This window comes from Anomaloglossus baeobatrachus, chromosome 6, assembly GCF_048569485.1.
Source record: "Anomaloglossus baeobatrachus isolate aAnoBae1 chromosome 6, aAnoBae1.hap1, whole genome shotgun sequence".
NCBI classification, from domain to species: Eukaryota; Metazoa; Chordata; class Amphibia; order Anura; family Aromobatidae; genus Anomaloglossus; species Anomaloglossus baeobatrachus.
The window spans coordinates 294,073,265-294,093,527 of NC_134358.1; the positions used below are offsets into that span (position 1 = coordinate 294,073,265).

Genomic DNA, 20,263 nt, shown 5'->3' on the forward strand with positions numbered 1-20,263 from the left:
CTTGTCGCTAGCCAGCGTAAAGGGTTACAGGCTTCCAAATCAAGACTGGCTCGGTGGTTCAAGGAACCAATTCTCTAGCTTATCGTTCTGCTGGGCTTACGGTTCCCTCAGGGCTGAAGGTCCATTCTACCAGAGCGGTGGATGCGTCCTGGGCTTGAGGCACCAGGCTACGGCTCAGCTTGTGTGTGTCAGGCGGCTACCTGGTCCAGCCTCCACACTTTCACGAAACACTGTCAGGTGCATACCTATGCTTCGGCGGATGCCAGCATAGGCAGACGAGTCCTTCAGGCGGCGGTTGCCCACCTGTAGAAAGGGGCGTTTTACGGCTCTATTACGAGGTATTATTTTACCCACCCAGGGATTGCTTTTGGACATCCCAATTGTCTGGGTCTCCCAATAGAGCGACAAAGAAGAAGGGAATTTTGTTTACTTACCGTAAATTCCTTTTCTTATAGCTCTAATTGGGAGACCCAGCGCCCGCCCCTGTTTTTTTGTATACACATGTTGTTCATGTTGAATGGTTTCAGTTCTCCGATATTCCTTCGGATTGAATTAGCTTAAACCAGTTTATTGGCTTTCCTCCTTCTTGCTTTTGCACTAAAACTGAGGAGCCCGTGATCCCACGGGGGGTGTATAGGCAGAAGGGGAGGGGCCTTACACTTTTAAGTGTAATACTTTGTGTGGCCTCCGGAGGCAGTAGCTATACACCCAATTGTCTGGGTCTCCCAATTAGAGCTAGAAGAAAAGGAATTTACGGTAAGTAAACAAAATTCCCTTCTTTTTTCTTTTGTGCTTAGATCTTGGACATGTGTGCAGCCCCAGGATCCAAAACTAAGCAGCTTATTGAAATGCTGCATGCCGACATGGACATTCCTTTCCCAGGTACGCCTAGCCTGCTCATCCGTCTTATCTGAGCCTCATCTTTCCTGTACCTTGTTGTTTTCTGAGTTGTACAGTTCAATATGTGCCTTTTCAGCCATCATAGAATCACATTTATGCCCATTTCACCAATATGGTGAATAGACTGGCTATTAAATGGAATAATGTATGGGAGACTTCATGTGAAGATAAGGGAGGGGAAGCAGAACTGCTAAAACGTCATATTGGCCCAGAGCAGATAGCGTCTGCATCCCACCGGGAAGAGCCCACAAAACAGATTGATAAGACTAGAAAGTGCATTATAACAAGTATGTAGGATGATGAAAACACCTAATAAACCATTGAGGTAGCCCGATTTAAAGGGACAATGTCTAAACATTTACATTCTCAAACCATTTATATAGATGTTTAGCCCTTTTAAAAGATGGACAAGTTAATAATAATAATAATAATAATTTTATTCATTTATATAGCGCTATTAATTCCACAGCGCTTTGCATACATTGGAAACACTGTCCCCATTGGGGCTCACAATCTAGAGTCCCTATCTGTATGTCTTTGGAGTGTGGGAGGAAGCCGGAGCACCCGAAGGAAACCCACGCAAACACGGGGAGAACATACAAACTCCTTGCAGATGGTGTCCTTGGTGGGATTTGAACCCAGGTCCCCAGTGCTGCAAGACTGCAGTGCTAACCACTGAGCCACCGTGCCGCCCTACAAGTTTATCACTTTATGACTCCAATGCTATGTTGCAGCAGTGATCAATGACAGTTTAAAGTTCTGTATGTACAGGTATGTCCTGAAATACTTTAACAGTGACACAAGTTCTGGCTTTTTAGCTGTTTTCCAAAAGATTCAAGATACGGTTATATACCGTATTTTTCGGATTATAAGACGCACTTTTCCTCCCAAAAATTTAGGAGGAAAATGAGGGGTGCGTCTTAAAATCCGAATACAGCTTACCGGGGTGCTGTTTGTGCGGCGACCGGGTGTGTTCTGGCGGTCGTGTGCCGGCTGCCTCTCTGTACGTGCGTGCGGGCGGGCAGCTGGGTGCCTGTCAATGCCGGCTACCTCTCTGTGCGGGCGGGCAGTCGGGTGTCCATCGGTGCCGCCTGCCTCTCTGTGCGGGCGGGCGGCCTGCTCGCTGTCACTCTGTGCGTGTGTGCTTCAGGCGGGCAGCTGTGCGGCAGGTGTCCCAGTGTGTCCGCGGTCCCAGTTTCAAATGATGGCGACGGGAGTCAGCGCGTGCACAAATGAAGCCCTTGGATGAACGCTCCATCTGCGCATGTACCGCTCCAGGCACCATCATTTGAAGCGGGACAGCGGACACACTGAGACACTTACTTCACTGAACTGCTCCACCTGTCACCCGCAGCCACGGACCCACTGCGGCTGACGCTACTAACCCGCCGCGGCTGCCAGCACAACCTCTGCCTTTTGTGACCCCCGCTTCACCACCACTGCTGCCCCCCTCCGGTAAGACAACACCGGATTATAAGACAGATCCCATTTTTTTTTCTTACCCCTTTTTTTAGCTATAAATTTGGGGTGCCTTTTATAATCTGGTGCGCGTTATAAAACGAAAAATACGGTAATAAATATGGGCTAGAAGTGGAAACACTCCGCTTTAATTTTAGAGAATGTACATTCTAATTGGCGTAAGGGTTTAGCAATTACAGCTCTTTAATAAATAGCTGCCCCTTTTTTACAGGACCAAACGTAATTGGATATTTCTTTCAAAAGCTCTTTAATGGGCTGTTCTCTCATTCATCCATCCTTTATTAAGCTGGTAAAAGGTCTGGAGCTGATTCCAGGTGTGACATTTGTATTTGGAAGTTGTTGTGAACCCACAAGATTCGCTCTCGTGGGAACAAAACTGACCATCACCAGGCTGAAAAAAAAAAAAATCAGAGCGATAGCAGAAATGTTTTAAGTGGCCAATTAAACAGATTGGTACATTCTGCAAAAAAAAAAAAAAAGAGCACACTGGTGAGCTTGGGAACTCAAAGCCCGGATATCCACAGAAGACAATAGTAGTGGATGATCTCAGAATCCATGGTGAAGAAAAAAACCCATTCACCACATTCTCCCAAGTGAAGAATACTCTCCAGGAAGTACGTGTTGCAGTATATGTCTACCATAAAGAGAAGACTTAATGAGAGCAAATAGAGGGTTCAACACAAGGTACAAACCATTAATCAGCTTTAAAAATAGGCCAGAGTAGACTTTGCCAAAAAGAGATCTAAAGAAGCCAGCCCAGTTCTGGAAAAGGATTCTTTGGACAGATGAAACGAACATCATCCTGTACCAGAATGACGGGAAGAAGAAAGTCTAGAGAAGTCTTGGAACGGCTCATAATCCAAAGTGCATCATATCCTCTGTAAAACATGGTGGAAGCAGTGTGATGGCATATCCATGCATGGCTTCCAATGGCACTGGGCCACTAGTGTTTATTAATGATGTGACTGAAGAAAGAAGCAGCTGGATGAATTCTGAAGTGTACAAGGCTATACTTTCAGTTCGGATTCGATCAAATGCAGTAAGGTTGATTTGCAGGCGCTTTATAGTACAGATGTACAATAATGCAAACATACTGCAAAAGCCATGCAGGCGTGTTTTTTTTTTTTTTTTTTTTTTTTTTTTTTAGGCAAGCAAGTGCAATATTCTGCAGTGGCCAAGTCAGTCACCAGAGCTCAACCCCTTTTAAGCATGCATTTCACATGCACAAGACAAAAAGACCAACAAACAAGCAACAACTGAAGTAACCTGCAGTAAAGGCCATTGCAAAGCATCACAAAGGAGGAAACCCAGTGTTTGGTGACGTCCATGGCTTCCAGACTTCAGCCAATCATTATCTACTAAATGAAAATTTTTGTTGAGGTTAAAGTAAATTTGTCCAATTAAAGGGAATCTGTCACTGGGTTTTTGCTCCCCCATCTGAGAGCAGCATAATGTAGAGACAGAGATCCTGATTCCGGTGATGTGTCACTTACACAGGAGGGAGATGCTAAGCAGTGAATACAGCAGGAGCTGTAAGTTTCTCGCCACGCCCCAATGCTCTCCCAGACATATACGGTATATCACAAAAGTGAACACACCCCTCATATTTGTATACGTTTTATGTCTTTTCATGGGACAACACTGCAGATATGACATTAATACAATGTAAAGTAGTCAGTGCCCAACTTTAATAATGTAAATTTCTCTATCGTTTCATTGGGGGACACAGGACCATGGGTTATGCTGCTGTCACTAGGAGGCTGACACTAAGTAAACATAAAAAAGTTAGCTCCTCCCTAGCAGCATACACCCCGAGCCGGAGGCGGGCTCAGATCAGTTTTTAGCTTAGTGTCGTAGGAGGCTGATGTGGGCCGTCTCGGCCCCCCTCAGCCATGTATGTTTTTGCGCTTTTTTATTTTATTTCGGCGCCGCTCATCGCTCTCATACCTGTCGTCTTCTTCTCTGCAGGTATTCGCTTCACTCATTCTCCGCAGCCCCGTGGGTACCGCTCCCCAGGGTCGCAGGGGCTTGAGACTTCGGGGCCCTCTCCCCCGCCCGTCCCCGTGGTACCACTCCCGGGGGTGCGCGTGTGGGCAGGTTGTTTTGTGGGCACCCCTGATTCGCCCTGAGGTATCACCCCAAAGGGCGTACAGGGGAATACAGCAGGGATGGAACCTCAGCAGCGTTTGTGATAGATGGGGCCCTGTCACGCTGCCTTCTCATAGGGGGCTGTCTACCTCCATCATGATGCCCACTACCCTGCCTTCAGCACGCTCTCCCCCGGAGCCTTCCTGGACGAGCAGCGCTGTTCACAGGCAGGGCCAGGGAGCTCTGCCTGCACCGCATCCATCGCTGAGCCGGCGCCGCCGATTGCAGGTAGGATCCGACTTCCCTGCTCTTTCCCCCGGCCCCCTCCATAAATTTAGTCCCCGGTCTCGGCCTAGTCGCTCCTGCGTCCTAGCCACGCCCCCGCTGCAGCGCTATTGGCCGCCGGTCGTCTCCCTCTGTACCTCCCACTGCTCTGCCTCCTGGCAGATGGTGGGGGCTGTGAATCCTCCAGACTTTTCGCGCCGGAATCCTGCTCCTCCCCCAGCCTCCTCCAGCGTCCCCTCGCCATTTTAGCCTGCCTCTGGTCCCCTGAGGCTGCAGCGCGCCGGCGTTCTGACTTTTCTGGCCAGCTCATTCCTGGACTCCACTTCTGGACTGGTGGGCAGCACGCAGGACCTGGGTAAGCTCTGCTCCTAAGGAGTAGCCCTCACTAGGTAGCATTCTCTGAGTTTAGGGACGAGTTAACCCTCTCCTGTCTCCTTCCTAGCAGCCACCAGGGAGAGTACCTGTGTGCACCAGGGCTGTGGAGTCGGTAAGCCAAACCTTCGACTCCGACTCCTCAAATTCTCTTGCACCGACTCCGGCTCCGGCTCCGGCTCCGGCTCCGGCTCCGACTCCGACTCCGGCTCCGACTCCGACTCCGACTCCGGCTCCGGCTCCGACTCCGGCTCCGACTCCGGCTCCGGCTCCGACTCCGGCTCCGACTCCGACTCCGGCTCCGGCTCCGACTCCGGCTCCGACTCCGACTCCGACTCCGACTCCGGCTCCGACTCCTACATATATTGCTTATAGTTAGGTGAAAAATTTATTGTAGTACATGAATATGTGTATGTGAACATCAGACATTTAATAATTTTTATGATACAATAATCAAGATATTTGGATAGAACATAAAATATATTTATTGGAATACAACTTTAGAACACAAAAAACTGTAATAAATTGTAAATATGTAATACACTATGTAATATACAGTAGATTACATATATATCTTGTGTGTGTATATACACTGTATATATATATATATATATTTTACATATTTACAATTTATTAGTTTTTTGTGTTCTAAAGTTGTATTCCAATAAATATTTTATGTTCTATCCAAATATCTTGATTATTGTATCATAAAAACAATTAAATGTCTGATGTTCACATTGTACTACAATAAATTTTTCACTTAAATATAAGCATTATACTAAATGTTATTATTTAGTAAAATATTCAGCACATTCTGCATTGCACTCCTGTCCCCAATTTATTATATATTTTAGGAGTCGGAGTCGGTGCATTTTATACCGACTCCGACTCCACCAAAATGAACTCCGACTCCGACTCCGACTCCACGACTCCGACTCCGACTCCACAGCCCTGGACTGTGCACCATGCCTAAGGCTAAGCCCACCCAATCCAAGCAGGCCCCCTTTGCACTATTTTTTGCATGCTCCTCCTGCAGCTCCAAATTTTCCCAGGGTCAGGACGCCCCACTATGCTCCGTCTGTTCTACAGACGCACAGCCTCCGCAGAACTCCGCGGCCGACGTTTCTGATACCGCAGACGCCACAGCGCCATATGCTGCAGGGCCCTGCGTCCCGCCCCCCCCCGACTGGCTAGCGTCCCTGTCCCAGTCCGTAGATTCCCTCTCTGAGGCTTCTCGGACCATCGCGCAAGCTCTACGCCTGCTGCCGACGCTCGCCCAGATTCCCGCAGACCCGGCGCAATTGCCCCCGGAGCAGGTGAGCCCTGTTGCAGGGTCCTCCTCTGCTGCTCAGAAACGGACCCGCCAGGTCTCGTCCTCAGACTCTTCCCAGGTTTCACCTTCATCCCCAGGTCCAGACAGTCAGTCCTCCAGGGAGGCTTCTGACTGCTCCGAGGATGATTCCGATGCGGTACCCCTGCAGGACTCAGAGCAGGCGGCCGATATTCGGCACATGGTAAATAGCCTGATAGAAGCAGTAAACCAGACCTTGAAGGTACAGGTGGACCCAGTCTCCTCCCAGAGCACCCAGGTCTCCTTTAAGCGGGTTAAGCGGGCCCAGAACACATTCAGCCGACATCCAGAATTCGCTGAGTTACTGCGCAGCCACAGGCAACAGCCGGACAGGGTATTTACCAGCGGTAAGTCCATCGATTTGCATTATCCCTTTCCTGAGGGTCTTCGAAAGGATTGGGCAGGTTCCCCTGTGGTTGACCCCCCAGTCTCCCGCCTGTCTTCTCACACAGTCCTTCCACTCACTAACTGTACGTCTCTCAAAGATCCTACGGACCGTACTATTGACAGGTTGGCCCGTTCCGCCTTCGAGGCAGCGGGCTCATCCCTCTCTCCGGCCTTCGCCTCGGTTTGGGTGGCGAAGGCCCTGATGTCCTGGGCGGACACGCTACGCGGCGGTCTCCGCGCCATTCCTGCCAATCCGGACCTGGTTCCCATCGCCTCGCAGATTTCCCTCGCGGGTGAGTACTTGCTCAATGCAGCCCTGGCGTCTGCAAGTTGCGCGACCCAGGCCGCCAGCAACAATGTGGCCATCCGTCGAGCCCTTTGGCTCCGCTCCTGGAACGCGGATGCGGCCTCTAAGAAGTCACTAACTTCCCTGCCCTTCCTAGGGGAGCGTCTCTTCGGAGATAGGCTGGACCAGCTGATCTCCGATGCAACGGGAGGAAAGAGTACATCTCTCCCCCAATTGCGCCCCAAGCGCTTCCAGAATCGGCGCTCCACCGCTCGTTTCCGGTCCTTTTGCAGCTTCAGCTCCAATCCCCAGCCGCGGAAAAGCCGCTCTCCTCTGAGAGACAGGAAGACCCCGTCATTCAAGACCAATCCCGCCTGGCGTTCACGCCCCCGCCAGTCCACGAGATCCTCTTCTGGTTACCGCCGTCGTTCCTCCAAGTGACTCGCGGTCGGCGCGCAACAGCGCCAGACTTGTGGGAGGGCGTCTGTCTCGTTTTCAGCATGTGTGGATCCCCCTGACCGCCGATGCCTGGGTCAGAGAGATCATCACATCAGGCTACAAAATAGAATTCGAGGCAAAGCCACCGAGACGTTTTTTCCTATCTCGCCCTCCCGAGTCTACCGCGCGGGCTCGCGCGTTCTTTCACTCCATAGACTCCCTCCTCCGAACGGGAGTCGTGGTACCAGTCCCTCCCGCAGAGCGTTTCAAGGGGTTCTATTCCAACCTTTTCGTGGTCCCCAAAAAGGACGGCTCTGTCCGTCCCGTCCTCGACCTAAAGCTTCTGAACAGGTCGGTGAGACCTCGGCCGTTTCGAATGGAGTCACTCCGGTCCGTCATCGCGTCCATGGAGGTATGCGAATTCCTGGCATCGCTGGATATTCAAGACGCCTATCTTCACGTCCCGATAGCCACCTCTCACCAACAGTTCCTCCGTTTTGCGATAGCGGAAGATCACTTCCAGCAGGGCTGTGGAGTCGGAGTCGGAGTCGTGGAGTCGGAGTCGGAGTCGGAGCTCATTTTGGTGGAGTCGGAGTCGGTATAAAATGCACCGACTCCGACTCCTAAAATATATAATAAATTGGGGACAGGAGTGCAATGCAGAATGTGCTGAATATTTTACTAAATAATAACATTTAGTATAATGCTTATATTTAAGTGAAAAATTTATTGTAGTACAATGTGAACATCAGACATTTAATTGTTTTTATGATACAATAATCAAGATATTTGGATAGAACATAAAATATTTATTGGAATACAACTTTAGAACACAAAAAACTAATAAATTGTAAATATGTAAAATATATATATATATATATATATATATATATATATATATATATATATATATATATATATATATATATATATATATATATATATATATATATATATATATATATATATATATATACAGTGTATATACACACACAAGATATATATGTAATCTACTGTATATTACATAGTGTATTACATATTTACAATTTATTACAGTTTTTTGTGTTCTAAAGTTGTATTCCAATAAATATATTTTATGTTCTATCCAAATATCTTGATTATTGTATCATAAAAATTATTAAATGTCTGATGTTCACATACACATATTCATGTACTACAATAAATTTTTCACCTAACTATAAGCAATATATGTAGGAGCCGGAGCCGGAGCCGGAGCCGGAGCCGGAGTCGGAGCCGGAGCCGGAGTCGGAGCCGGAGTCGGAGCCGGAGCAAGAGAATTTGAGGAGTCGGAGTCGGAGTCGAAGGTTTGGCTTACCGACTCCACAGCCCTGACTTCCAGTTCACAGCTCTTCCCTTCGGCCTCGCATCCGCACCCAGGGTCTTTACGAAGATCATGGCTGCTGCCATGTCCGTCCTGCATGCCAGGGGTGTCATGGTCATCCCGTACTTGGACGATATGTTGATAAAGGGCTCTTCTTTCGAGGACTGTCGTCTCGGGGTTCAGGTCACGATCGACACCCTTTCACGGTTAGGGTGGCTGATAAATCGGAAGAAGTCCTCTCTGATCCCGGCCCGTCGGATCACCTTTTTAGGCATGGTATTCGATACCATCCAAGGGCGAGTTTTCCTCACACAGGAGAAGATCTCCTCCCTACAACGAGGACTCCGCGCTCTTCGGCGTCAGCGCCAAGTGTCCATCAGGTTCGGCATGCGAGTCCTCGGTCGTATGGTGGCGGCGATGGAAGCGGTACCCTTTGCACAGTTCCATCTCCGGCCACTCCAGCTGGCCTTGCTGAAGAAGTGGGACAGATCTCCCTTTTCTCTGGACCGCAGGTTTCATCTTTCGCCGGAGACCCACAACTCCCTCCGTTGGTGGCTCAATCAGCGCAACCTCGCATCAGGGAGGTCTTTCCTCCCGCTCCACTGGAAGATAGTGACCACCGACGCCAGTCTCCAGGGCTGGGGAGCAGTGTTTCGACATCACACAGCGCAGGGCCGATGGTCACCGAGAGAGAGTTGTCTCCAGATCAACATTTTGGAGATAAGAGCCATCCGGCTAGCCTTGCAGCAGTTTCGGCACCTAGTACAGGGTTGCCCGGTCAGGATCCAGTCGGACAATGCGACGGCGGTGGCGTATATCAACCACCAAGGCGGCACAAGAAGTGTCGGGGCGATGCGAGAAGTCAAGAAGATATTGCACTGGGCCGAGTGTCATCACTCCCTGATCTCAGCGGTACACATCCCAGGCGTGGACAATTGGGCGGCGGACTTCCTCAGCAGGGAAGGCCTCGCCTCCGGAGAATGGTCCCTCAACCGGGAAGTCTTCAACCAGATCTGCGACAGATGGGGAGTTCCGGACGTGGACCTAATGGCCTCCCGGTTCAACCGTCAAGTTCCGCACTTTGTAGCGCGGTGCCGCGACCGCTTGGCTTTAGGAGTCGACGCCCTCACCCTGTCATGGAGCCAGTTCAGTCTCCCGTACATCTTCCCTCCGCTCCCTCTAATTCCGAGGGTCCTCAAGAAGATCAAGGCGGAAGGGATACCGGTCATCCTAGTGGCTCCGGACTGGCCCAGGCGAGCATGGTTCGCGGAACTAACTCAGCTCCTCGCAGACGCTCCGTGGCGCCTTCCAGACCGTCCAGATCTCCTGCAGCAGGGGCCTCTCTTCCATCAGAACTCACAGGTCCTAAATTTGACGGCCTGGCCATTGAATCCTGGGTTCTAGCTAAGGCTGGTTTTTCCTCAAGAGTGATTCAGACAATGATTAGGGCCAGGAAGCCATCTTCATCAAAGATTTACCACCGCACGTGGAAGGTTTTCTTCAGGTGGTGTGAAGAGCAGAATATTTCTTCTCCTCTCGCCTTCTCCCTTCCTTCCCTGTTGGCATTCTTGCAGTCAGGCCTAGATGCGGGTCTCTCGCTCGCAACACTAAAAGGCCAGATATCGGCGTTATCAATCCTGTTTCAGAAGCCACTGGCCGCTCGTTCACAGGTTAAGACCTTCATCCAGGGAGTGGCCCACCTGGCACCGCCGTACCGTCGGCCTCTAGAACCGTGGGACCTTAATCTAGTCCTAGGGTCACTTCAGGGCTCCCCATTCGAGCCCTTGCGAGAATCTTCCCTTTCTCACCTGTCTTGGAAGGTGGTGTTTCTTGTTGCCATCACTTCTATTCGCAGGACGTCAGAGCTGGCAGCTCTCTCTTGTCGTTCCCCCTTTTTGATTTTTCACCAGGACAAAGCGGTTCTCCGGCCAGATCCCGCTTTTCTCCCAAAGGTGGTCTCCCCGTTCCATCTTAACGAGGAAATCATCCTTCCGTCCTTCTGTCCTGGCCCCTCTCACAGCTTGGAGAGGTCCTTGCACACCCTGGACCTAGTGCGTGCACTTAGAATTTATGTCTCCAGGACCGCGCCGTTCCGTAAGTCAGATGGTCTGTTTGTTCTCCCTTCTGGTCCCAAGAAGGGTGAATCGGCATCCAAGGCCACAATTGCCAGATGGATCCGTTCCGCCATATCAGAGGCCTACCGGATTCGGGACAAGTCTCCGCCGCGGGGGGTAAAGGCGCACTCTACCCGCGCAGTGGGCGCCTCTTGGGCGATTAGGCATCAGGCGTCGGCCGACCAGGTCTGCAAGGCCGCCACCTGGTCTAGCCTGCACACCTTTACTAGGTTCTACCAGGTTCACACCCAAGCATCGGCAGATGCTATTTTTGGGAGAAAGGTCTTGCAGGCAGCAGTTGCGCACCTGTAATAGGGTGGCAGCATTCAATTATAGTGCAAGCCCGCCGAGGGAGGTTGTTGTTTGTCTGCCTCTGCGGGTTTTTCGGTATTCCCACCCAGGGACTGCTTTTGGACGTCCCATGGTCCTGTGTCCCCCAATGAAACGATAGAGAAAGTAGGATTTTTGTGTACTCACCGTAAAATCTCTTTCTCTGAGTCTTCATTGGGGGACACAGCACCCACCCTGCTTGGTTTTTTGGTTGATTCAATTGCATTTGCCTGCTATTTTTTCAGTGGTCTTATGTTCATAGACCTCTTGTTTGCACGGCTGCATTGTTTTAGTTACAACTTGTGTTTATGTATGGTGATTCTGGTACTCCTCCTACTGCTTGTGCACCAACTGATCTGAGCCCGCCTCCGGCTCGGGGTGTATGCTGCTAGGGAGGAGCTAACTTTTTTATGTTTACTTAGTGTCAGCCTCCTAGTGACAGCAGCATAACCCATGGTCCTGTGTCCCCCAATGAAGACTCAGAGAAAGAGATTTTACGGTGAGTACACAAAAATCCTACTTTGGTGTGCTCTGTAAATAACTCAACACAGTCAATAATGGCTAAACTGCAGGCAACAAAAGTGAGTACACCCCTAAGTGAAAATGGCCAAGTTGTGCCCAAAGTGTCAATATTTTGTGTGGCCACCATTATTTTCTCTAGTCCCTTCCACGACAGCATAGGAGGTTGTCTCTCCACGCCCTAATTGGGACAGGAAGTTCAAGAGGTTTAAAAGGACCCTCCCACCTCCCACAGCCAGTGTCTTTCCTGTCCCCATGGGGCATGGAGAGGTTTTTGTTTTTCTCCTATGCTGTGGTGGCCGGCGAACTACAGTGTATATTTTTTTTTTTTTTTTTTGTTTTCTTCTTCCCCTGTACCTTAAGCCGGACAGCATCGGTCGGGCCTCACCGCTCCTCCCTTGCTGTTCCCTCACGCTGTGGGGGACCGCTGCTCCAGTCTTCCGGATCCTCCTGAGGGGTGATGCAGGCTGTTGAGCTCCCCGGCCGGCGTCCTCCCTGAGCCGCCGGCCGCTTCCCGCATGCACGCTGCCGGAGCGATCCGGAAGTGCTCCCGGGGGCGGGACTTCCGGTCTTGCGGACTTCCGGTCTTGCGGACTTCCGGTCGAGCGCTTCCGGTTTTGCGGAGGCAGCGTGGAGGCACGCCGACGGTGACACGGCCTGCCCAGGACCGGATGCGGGAGGCGGGGAACATGCACAGTCACTGGGGGGGCAGGCCCTTTTGCATAAGGGCTGCCACGAAGACATCAGATCATGGTAAGCAACCGTGCTCCCTGTCATGTCTTCCGCTGCAGCAGCCTCTGCAGAACCCAGTGTGCCCCCTGCTACTGTGAGTATGGAGGGGAATGGTCCCTCGGACATAGGTCTCATCAGGTGATTTATGGCTCTATGGTCTGTGTTTTCCAGGAGGACAAGGCCACCAAGAAAACTGACAGAAATGAAAAGTCAGAGAAGCCTGAGAAGTCAGAGAAAGCTGACAAGTCCGATAAGCCTGATAGACCTGACAGAGTGGAAAAAATTAAAAAATGTCCTATTTGTATAAAAAAGCTCCCTGCAGTATGGGATAAAAAGCTTTGCCAGCAATGTACGGACCAGATTATTAGGGCCGAACAACCATCTCTGATAGATGAGTTGCGGTCCATGATGAAACAGGAGATTAGGGCCTCTCTGGCCTCCCTTCCTGTTCCTGGCCCTGCTCCTAACCCTGCTCCTGGCCCTGCTCCTGGCCCTGCTCCTGGACCCTCTCCTCCAAAAAAGAGGAGACTCCAGTCGACCCCATCTGATCAGGAGGACGCTGATTCCAACTCTGAGGGTCCTGATGAAGGATTTCCATCAGGGGGGTCTGACCAGTCCTTGCTATTTCACTCAGAAGAGTTGGGGGATCTTATTGGGGCAGTTCGGAGCACTATGGGTTTAGAGGAAGTGCAGTCTCTTCCTTCTATCCAGGACGAAATGTTTGCTGGCCTGAAGTCAGTCAAACAGTTGGGATTCCCAGTTCATGCCAATGTTTTGGATATTGTCTCTCAGGAATGGGAATTTCCTGAGAGGCGGGTACGGAGTGACCTTAGACGCCGGTTTCCTCTGGAACCTTCGGGACTACATTGGGAGGTCCCAAGAGTAGACGTTCAGGTGGCTAGGGTAGCTAAGCAAACGGCTCTTCCCTTTGAGGATACTTCCCAACTGAAGGATCAGATGGATAGGAAGGTAGAGGGCCTGATGAAGCGGTCCTGGGAGGCATCGTCTTCCTCTATTCAAGCCAACATTGCCTCCACCTGCGTATCCAGGTCCCTAATTAGGTGGTTAGACCAGTTGGAGGCTCATATTTCCGAAGGGACCCCTAGGGAGGAATTACTGGAATCCCTTCCCTTGCTTAGGAAGGCTACCTGTTTTCTGGCAGATACCTCGGTGGAATCTGTCCGCCTGGCAGCCAGGACCTCGGTGCTTTCTAACTCTGCCCGACGTGCCCTCTGGCTTAAGGCCTGGAGCGGAGACTCCACCTCCAAAATGAGGCTTTGTTCACTTCCGTTTAAAGGGGATTTAGTGTTTGGGCCTGCCCTGGATGATATCCTGGACAAGGCGACCGATCGTAAGGCCTTGCCCGATCCTAGACCTAACAGGAAGCGGTCCTTTCGTCCCTCGATGCCTCAGGCCTCCCAGCCCAGAGGGAAAGGGAAGGCTGGCAGGTGGAGCTATCCCAAAGGTAGAGGGAGAAACATCCTCATCCCTCCCCATCAGCAATGTCCTCAGCAGGACAAACAGTGACTCGTCCCGGGTGGGGGGAAGACTCTCAGCGTTTCTTCCTCAGTGGCAGTCCATAACCACCTGCCAATGGGTTCTGAAGATCATCTCGGACGGTCTTCTCATAGAATTCCTTTCCCCCCCTCTTCCGGGTCTCCGAGTCACTGCGCTGGCGTCACCGGGTTCACAGGCTCTGTTGTACACAAAGATTATAGAGCTAGTGCACTCGGGGGTAGTTTCCCCAGTCCCGAGTCAGGAAGAAGGGGTAGGACACTACTCCCGTCTCTTCCTGGTCAAGAAGCCATCCGGCGACGTCCGTATAATTATCAATTTAAAACGTCTAAACCGTCAGGTCAGGTACCAGCGGTTCAAGATGGAGTCAGTGAAATCAGCTATTCCCCTGATAGGTCTACACCATCAGATGGCCTCTATAGATCTGAAAGACGCCTACTTCCATGTACCCGTCCATCCGGGACACAGGCAATACCTCAGGTTTGCGGTGCTTCACGGGGAGGAAGTACTTCATTTCCAATTCAATGTACTTCCCTTCGGGATCTCCTCAGCTCCAAGGATCTTTTCCAAGATCATGGCAGAGGTGGTCGCCTTCATGAGATTGCAGGGTATCTGTCTGGTTCCATATTTGGACGGCTTTCTTCTCATGGCTCCATCTGCTCCAACCCTCCGGAGCCATGTGGAAAGGTCTTTGGGAATCCTTCGGTCTCTGGGATGGATTCCCAATCTCAAAAAATCACAGTTAACCCCCTCCTCCACTCGGCAGTTTCTCGGAGTGCTGCTGGACTCCGACAGACAGGCATCTTTTCTCCCAGAGGGCCACAGGATAGCTCTGTTAGCCAAAATATCAAAGCTCCGCAGGCAGGCTCGCCCGACGCTTCGAGCGGCTATGTCAGCTCTGGGTTCCATGACATCCTGCATTCCTTCAGTCAAGTGGGCTCAGGCCCATTCTCGGTGTCTCCAGGATCATATCCTGGCACATTGGGACAGACTCCCGTCATCCCTAAACAGACGGTTTCGCCTCTCGGAGTCCGTCTCCTCATCCCTTCTCTGGTGGCTGAGTCCCGCCAACCTGCGGGTGGGGGTTGCCTGGACTCAGAAACCCCTGGTTACACTGACCACCTATGCCAGCCTACGAGGATGGGGGGCAATGGTGGCAAATTCCCCATTTCAAGGGGTCTGGAGTCCTTACGTCAGCTCCCAATCATCCAACTACCGGGAGCTCAGGGCAGTCAGGGAAGCCCTCCTTGCGGCTCAGGACCTCATCCGGGACTCTCACGTCCTGGTATATTCAGACAATGTCACAACAGTGGCACATCTCCGCCATCAGGGCAGTACACGCTCAGGCGCCCTGAAGTCGGTATCCTCCCGAATCTTTCAATGGGCAGAACAATCTCTGCTCTCCCTTTCTGCGGTCCATCTGAAGGGCTCCCTCAATCTTCAGGCGGATTTCCTGAGTCGTCGGGATGTTCATCCAGGGGAATGGAGCCTGGATCAGGCGGTGTTCTGCTCTCTAGTGGCAAGGTGGGGTGCACCAGAGGTAGACCTCTTTGCCTCGGCAGGGAATCGCAAGGTCGCAACATATTTCTCCCTGAACCCAAGGGACGGGGCGTTAGGGGTAGACGCTTTCTGCCACAGATGGTCCTTTCGCCTCGTTTACGCATTCCCCCCCTCTTCCTCTTCTCGCACGGGCCCTGAGGAAGATCAGAGACGAGGGGGTCCCAACCATACTGGTAGCCCCTCTGTGGCCCCGGAGGAGTTGGTACAGCCTGGTCATGACGCTAGGAATCGACGGCCCAGTCCTCTTAGGTTCGGACCCCAGCTTACTGTCACAGGGTCCGATTTTTCCATCCGGCTCCCCAGAAACTCAACTTGGCTGCCTGGCTTCTGAGGCCCGGGCACTGAAGGCCCAAGGGCTTTCTGACAAAGTTGTGGCTACACTACAGAAGAACCGTAAACCTGTGACTAATAGTATATACAACAAAATCTGGAAGAGATTTTCCTCCTGGTGTGGTTCTCGGCCTCCTGACCCTCTTCGACCAAATATTGCGCAGATTCTGGACTTTCTCCAGAGTGGGTTAGACTTAGGTCTTAGGCCTAGCACCCTGAAAGTTCAGGTGTCAGCTCTCAGTGCAGTCTTTGACACGGCTCTGGCAGATCATCGTTGGATCCGTCGGTTCTTTGTGTCCGCTAGTAGACTCTGTCCACGTCAGAGGGTCCTGACGCCTCGCTGGGATCTCAATACGGTCCTTACAGGTCTATCTCAGTCTCCGTTTGAACCTCTGTGCTCTTGTAACATTCGTTCCCTTTCTCACAAGACTGCCTTTCTTGTGGCTATTACATCAGCTCGCAGAGTCGGCGAACTTCAGGCTTTGTCTGTTAGGGAACCTTACCTGACCATCAGGGATGACAGCATTGTTTTTCAGCTGGACCCTTCCTTCCTTCCCAAGGTGGTTTCGGATTTTCACCGTTCGCAGTCCATCGTCCTGCCTTCCTTCTGTCAGAATCCTCGGACTCCGGGTGAGGAAGTGTTTCATTCTTTGGATGTCCGTCGGATAGTGTTGCACTACCTAGAGGTTACTGCTTCTTGGCGCCTTGATTCTAACCTGTTCATCCAGCCCTTTGGCCGCAATAAGGGCAAGAAGGTGGCTAAGAGTACCGTCGCCAACTGGATTGTGCGGGCAATTAGAGATGCCTACCTCGCTCAGCATCTCTCTCCACCTACTGGATTCACGGCGCACTCCACCAGGGCTACCTCTGCCTCCTGGGCCGAACGGGCAGGGGCCTCCCCTGAGCAGATCTGCAAGGCGGCTACGTGGTCTTCGCTCCATACTTTCACGAAGCATTATCGGTTGGATCTGGATTCCAACAGGGATTTGGCCTTTGGCAGGAGGGTCCTGCAGGCTGTGGTCCCCCCCTAGGTATCAATTCTTTGGTATTCCTCCTATGCTGTCGTGGAAGGGACTAGAGAAATAAGAATTATTCTTACCGATAATTCGGTTTCTAGGACCTTCCACGACAGCAGGTAATTCCCTCCCCTATGTATTCATTTATTCCTGAATGTGTAGTACTTCTCATATGCTATGGATTCTTTGTAAGACACTGGCTGTGGGAGGTGGGAGGGTCCTTTTAAACCTCTTGAACTTCCTGTCCCAATTAGGGCGTGGAGAGACAACCTCCTATGCTGTCGTGGAAGGTCCTAGAAACCGAATTATCGGTAAGAATAATTCTTATTTCAAGCAATGCCTTTTAACTCTCTTGGGCATTGAGATCACTAGAGCTTCACAGGAGCGTCAGGAATCTTCTTTTACTCCTCCATGAAATCACGGAGCTGGTAGATGTTGTGCTCCTCCACCTTCTGTTTTAGGATGCCCCACAGGTTTTCAATAGGACTTGGGTCCAGCCCCTTTTAGCCTCTGTCTATTTAGCAAGGCGGTGGTCATCTTGGAAGTGTGGTTGGGGTCATAATCATGTTGGAATACTGCCCTGTGGCCCAAATTCCAAATAGCGATCATGCTTTGCTTCAGTAAGTCGCAGTATATGTTGGCATTGATGGGTCCCTTAATGAACAGTAGCTCCCCACAGCCATCAGCACTGATGAAGCCCCAAACCGGGACACTCCCACGACTCTGCTTGACTGTAGGCAAGGCACACTTGTGTTTGTACTCCTCACCTGATTACCGCCACACACTCTTGACACTATTTGAACCAAATTAGTTTCTCTTGATGCCATCAGACCACATGACGTGGTTCCAGTAATCCATGTCCTTAGTCTGCTTATCTGAAGCAAACTGTTTGCCTAGTTTTCTTGTGCAAGATCTTTAGAAGACGCTAACTTCTGGAATGACAGCCATGCAGGCCAATTTGATGCAGTATATGGCGTGTGGTCTGAGCACTAACAGGCTGACACCATCCCTTTTCACCTCTGCAGTAATGCTGTTAACACCCATATGTCTATTTTGAAAAGACCACCTCTGGATATAATGCTGAACATGTGCACTCAACTACTTTGACCATTGCGTGGCCTATTCTGCGTGGAACCTGTCTTGTTAAACCGCTGTATGGTCTTGGCCATCATGCTGCAGCTCATTTTCAGAGTGTTGGCAATCTTCTTATAACCTAGGCCATCTTTATTTAGAACAACAATTCTTTTTTTCATATTGTGGGAGAATTCTTTGCCATGAGGAGCCATATTGAACTTCCAGTGACCAGTATGAGATGGTGTGTGAGCGATAACACCAAATCTAACACACCTGCTGCCCATTCACACCTGAGACCTTGTAACACTAATGAGATATGACACTGGGGAGGGAAAATGGCTAATTGGGCACAAATTGTCCATTTTCACTTCGGGGTGTATTCACTTCTGTTGCCAGCGGTTTTGACATTACTGGCTGTATTTGGTTATTTAGAGGGCACACTAAAAAAAGTGAGGGGTGTACTCACTTTTGTGATATACTGTATATTCAGAACTTCAAAAAATCATTTTTATTTCTTCCCGCTTATGGAACATCGCTCTGGGCTAGACAGACATAGAAATAGTTTAGGGCGTAGAAGTTCTCACAGGTTCCCTTTAAGTGCGGATTGTTCATGAGCTGGGAAGCTTGTAGCCCACCAATGAGTGACTGTTCTCCGTGTTTCCGATAACTGTCAGTCACTTGCTGGAGAGCGGGGAAGCTTTCTAATGCAGGTGAAATGTCTCATACTGTATTAATTAAAATAAATAATTATTTGGAGCCTTTAATAAAGATTAATTCTACATGAAAAAAATGAAATTTGCTGACAGAATAATGTTAAAAATCTGCTTTGATTTGGTGCACTGTATAGTTAGAATGTATTTAAAAGTGATGTCTTCTATTTCAGAGGGGTTTGTGATAGCCAATGACGTGGACAACAAGCGGTGTTACCTGTTAGTTCATCAAGCTAAGCGACTCAATAGTCCTTGTGTCATGGTTGTGAATCACGACGCCTCCAGCATTCCCCGGCTCCTGGTGGAAAATAATGGCGCTCGTGAAGTTTTGTTTTATGACCGAATACTGTGCGATGTGCCTTGCAGGTATTTCCAGGTCTCTTTCTATGTTTGTCACTTCATGTTTACAGAAAAACTATAAAATATATATTATATACTATATAAAAAGAAGAACTTTAATATCTGTTAACCCCTTCACGACCATGGACGGAAAGATCCGTCCTTGTGCCCTGGGCCTTAACGACCAAGGACGGATCTTTCCGTCATGGCGGAATCGCGGCACCGGAGCCTCCGGTGACTGCAATATGTTAACATAAACCGCAGATTCGGGGAGGAGGGGACCTGTTCCTGACCTTAGGAGGGGTGGTGCCTCCTCCCCGGACCTACGGAGGCTGTGATTGGCTGACGAACGCCACTCAACCAATCACAGCCACTGTAATGTTCCAGCCATTTAAAATGACTGAAACATTGAAATCCAGCCCTGGCCAGTGCAGCTGTAGCACTGGCCATTGGCTGGAGCTGGGTGACCTCACAGGATCACCCTCCCCCAGCTCCAGTAGCTCTGATTGGAGAGATCGGCCTTGTGACCGATTTCTCCAATCACAGTGGACCTGTTGCCGGTGACCGCCCCCATCAGCTTCACTTGTCGTCCCTGCAGCACGCCAGCACACTGAGCACAGTAAGTGTACACAGTGCAATGGCAGGGCGACAAGCTTCGGTCCCATGCTGTTATGAGACCGGAGCATGGGACCCGGAAGTTGCCGCGCTGCCATTGCACTGTATGAAACCGGCGAAAAGCGTCCCGAGCCGCCGCCGCTGCCCTCCGCGATCTGCCACCTGTCTCCCCGATCTCCTGCCCGCACCCTCACCCCCACACCTCCCGATCCGCCGCCGCCCTCCATCTGCCACAGTGCCACCGCTCCCCCCAATCTGCTGCCCGTCCCCTCACCCCTCGTGATCGTTGCCCGGCCCCTCACCTCCGTGATGTGCTGCACGATCCCTGTCCTCCTCCATCTGTTATAGTGCTACCGCTCCCTCCGATCTGCTGCCCGGCCCCTCCCCCTCGTGATCGTTGCCCGCCTCCTCACCTCCGTGATGTGCTGCACGATCCCTGTCCTCCTCCATCTGTCATAGTGCCACCGCTCCCTCCGATGTG

At 50.8% G+C, this 20,263-nt stretch overlaps 1 protein-coding gene across 1 annotated transcript in view; it reads left to right on the forward strand.

Annotated features, from left to right (window-relative positions):
• The window catches only part of NSUN2 (NOP2/Sun RNA methyltransferase 2), a 145,043-nt gene that overhangs the window by 19,785 nt on the left and 104,995 nt on the right, over positions 1-20,263 (forward strand). Inside the window, exons 6-7 of the mRNA XM_075316510.1 lie at positions 798-882; positions 19,002-19,194. Of these exons, the coding sequence (XP_075172625.1) occupies positions 798-882; positions 19,002-19,194 (278 nt within the window). The remainder of the gene's footprint in view (positions 1-797; positions 883-19,001; positions 19,195-20,263) is intronic.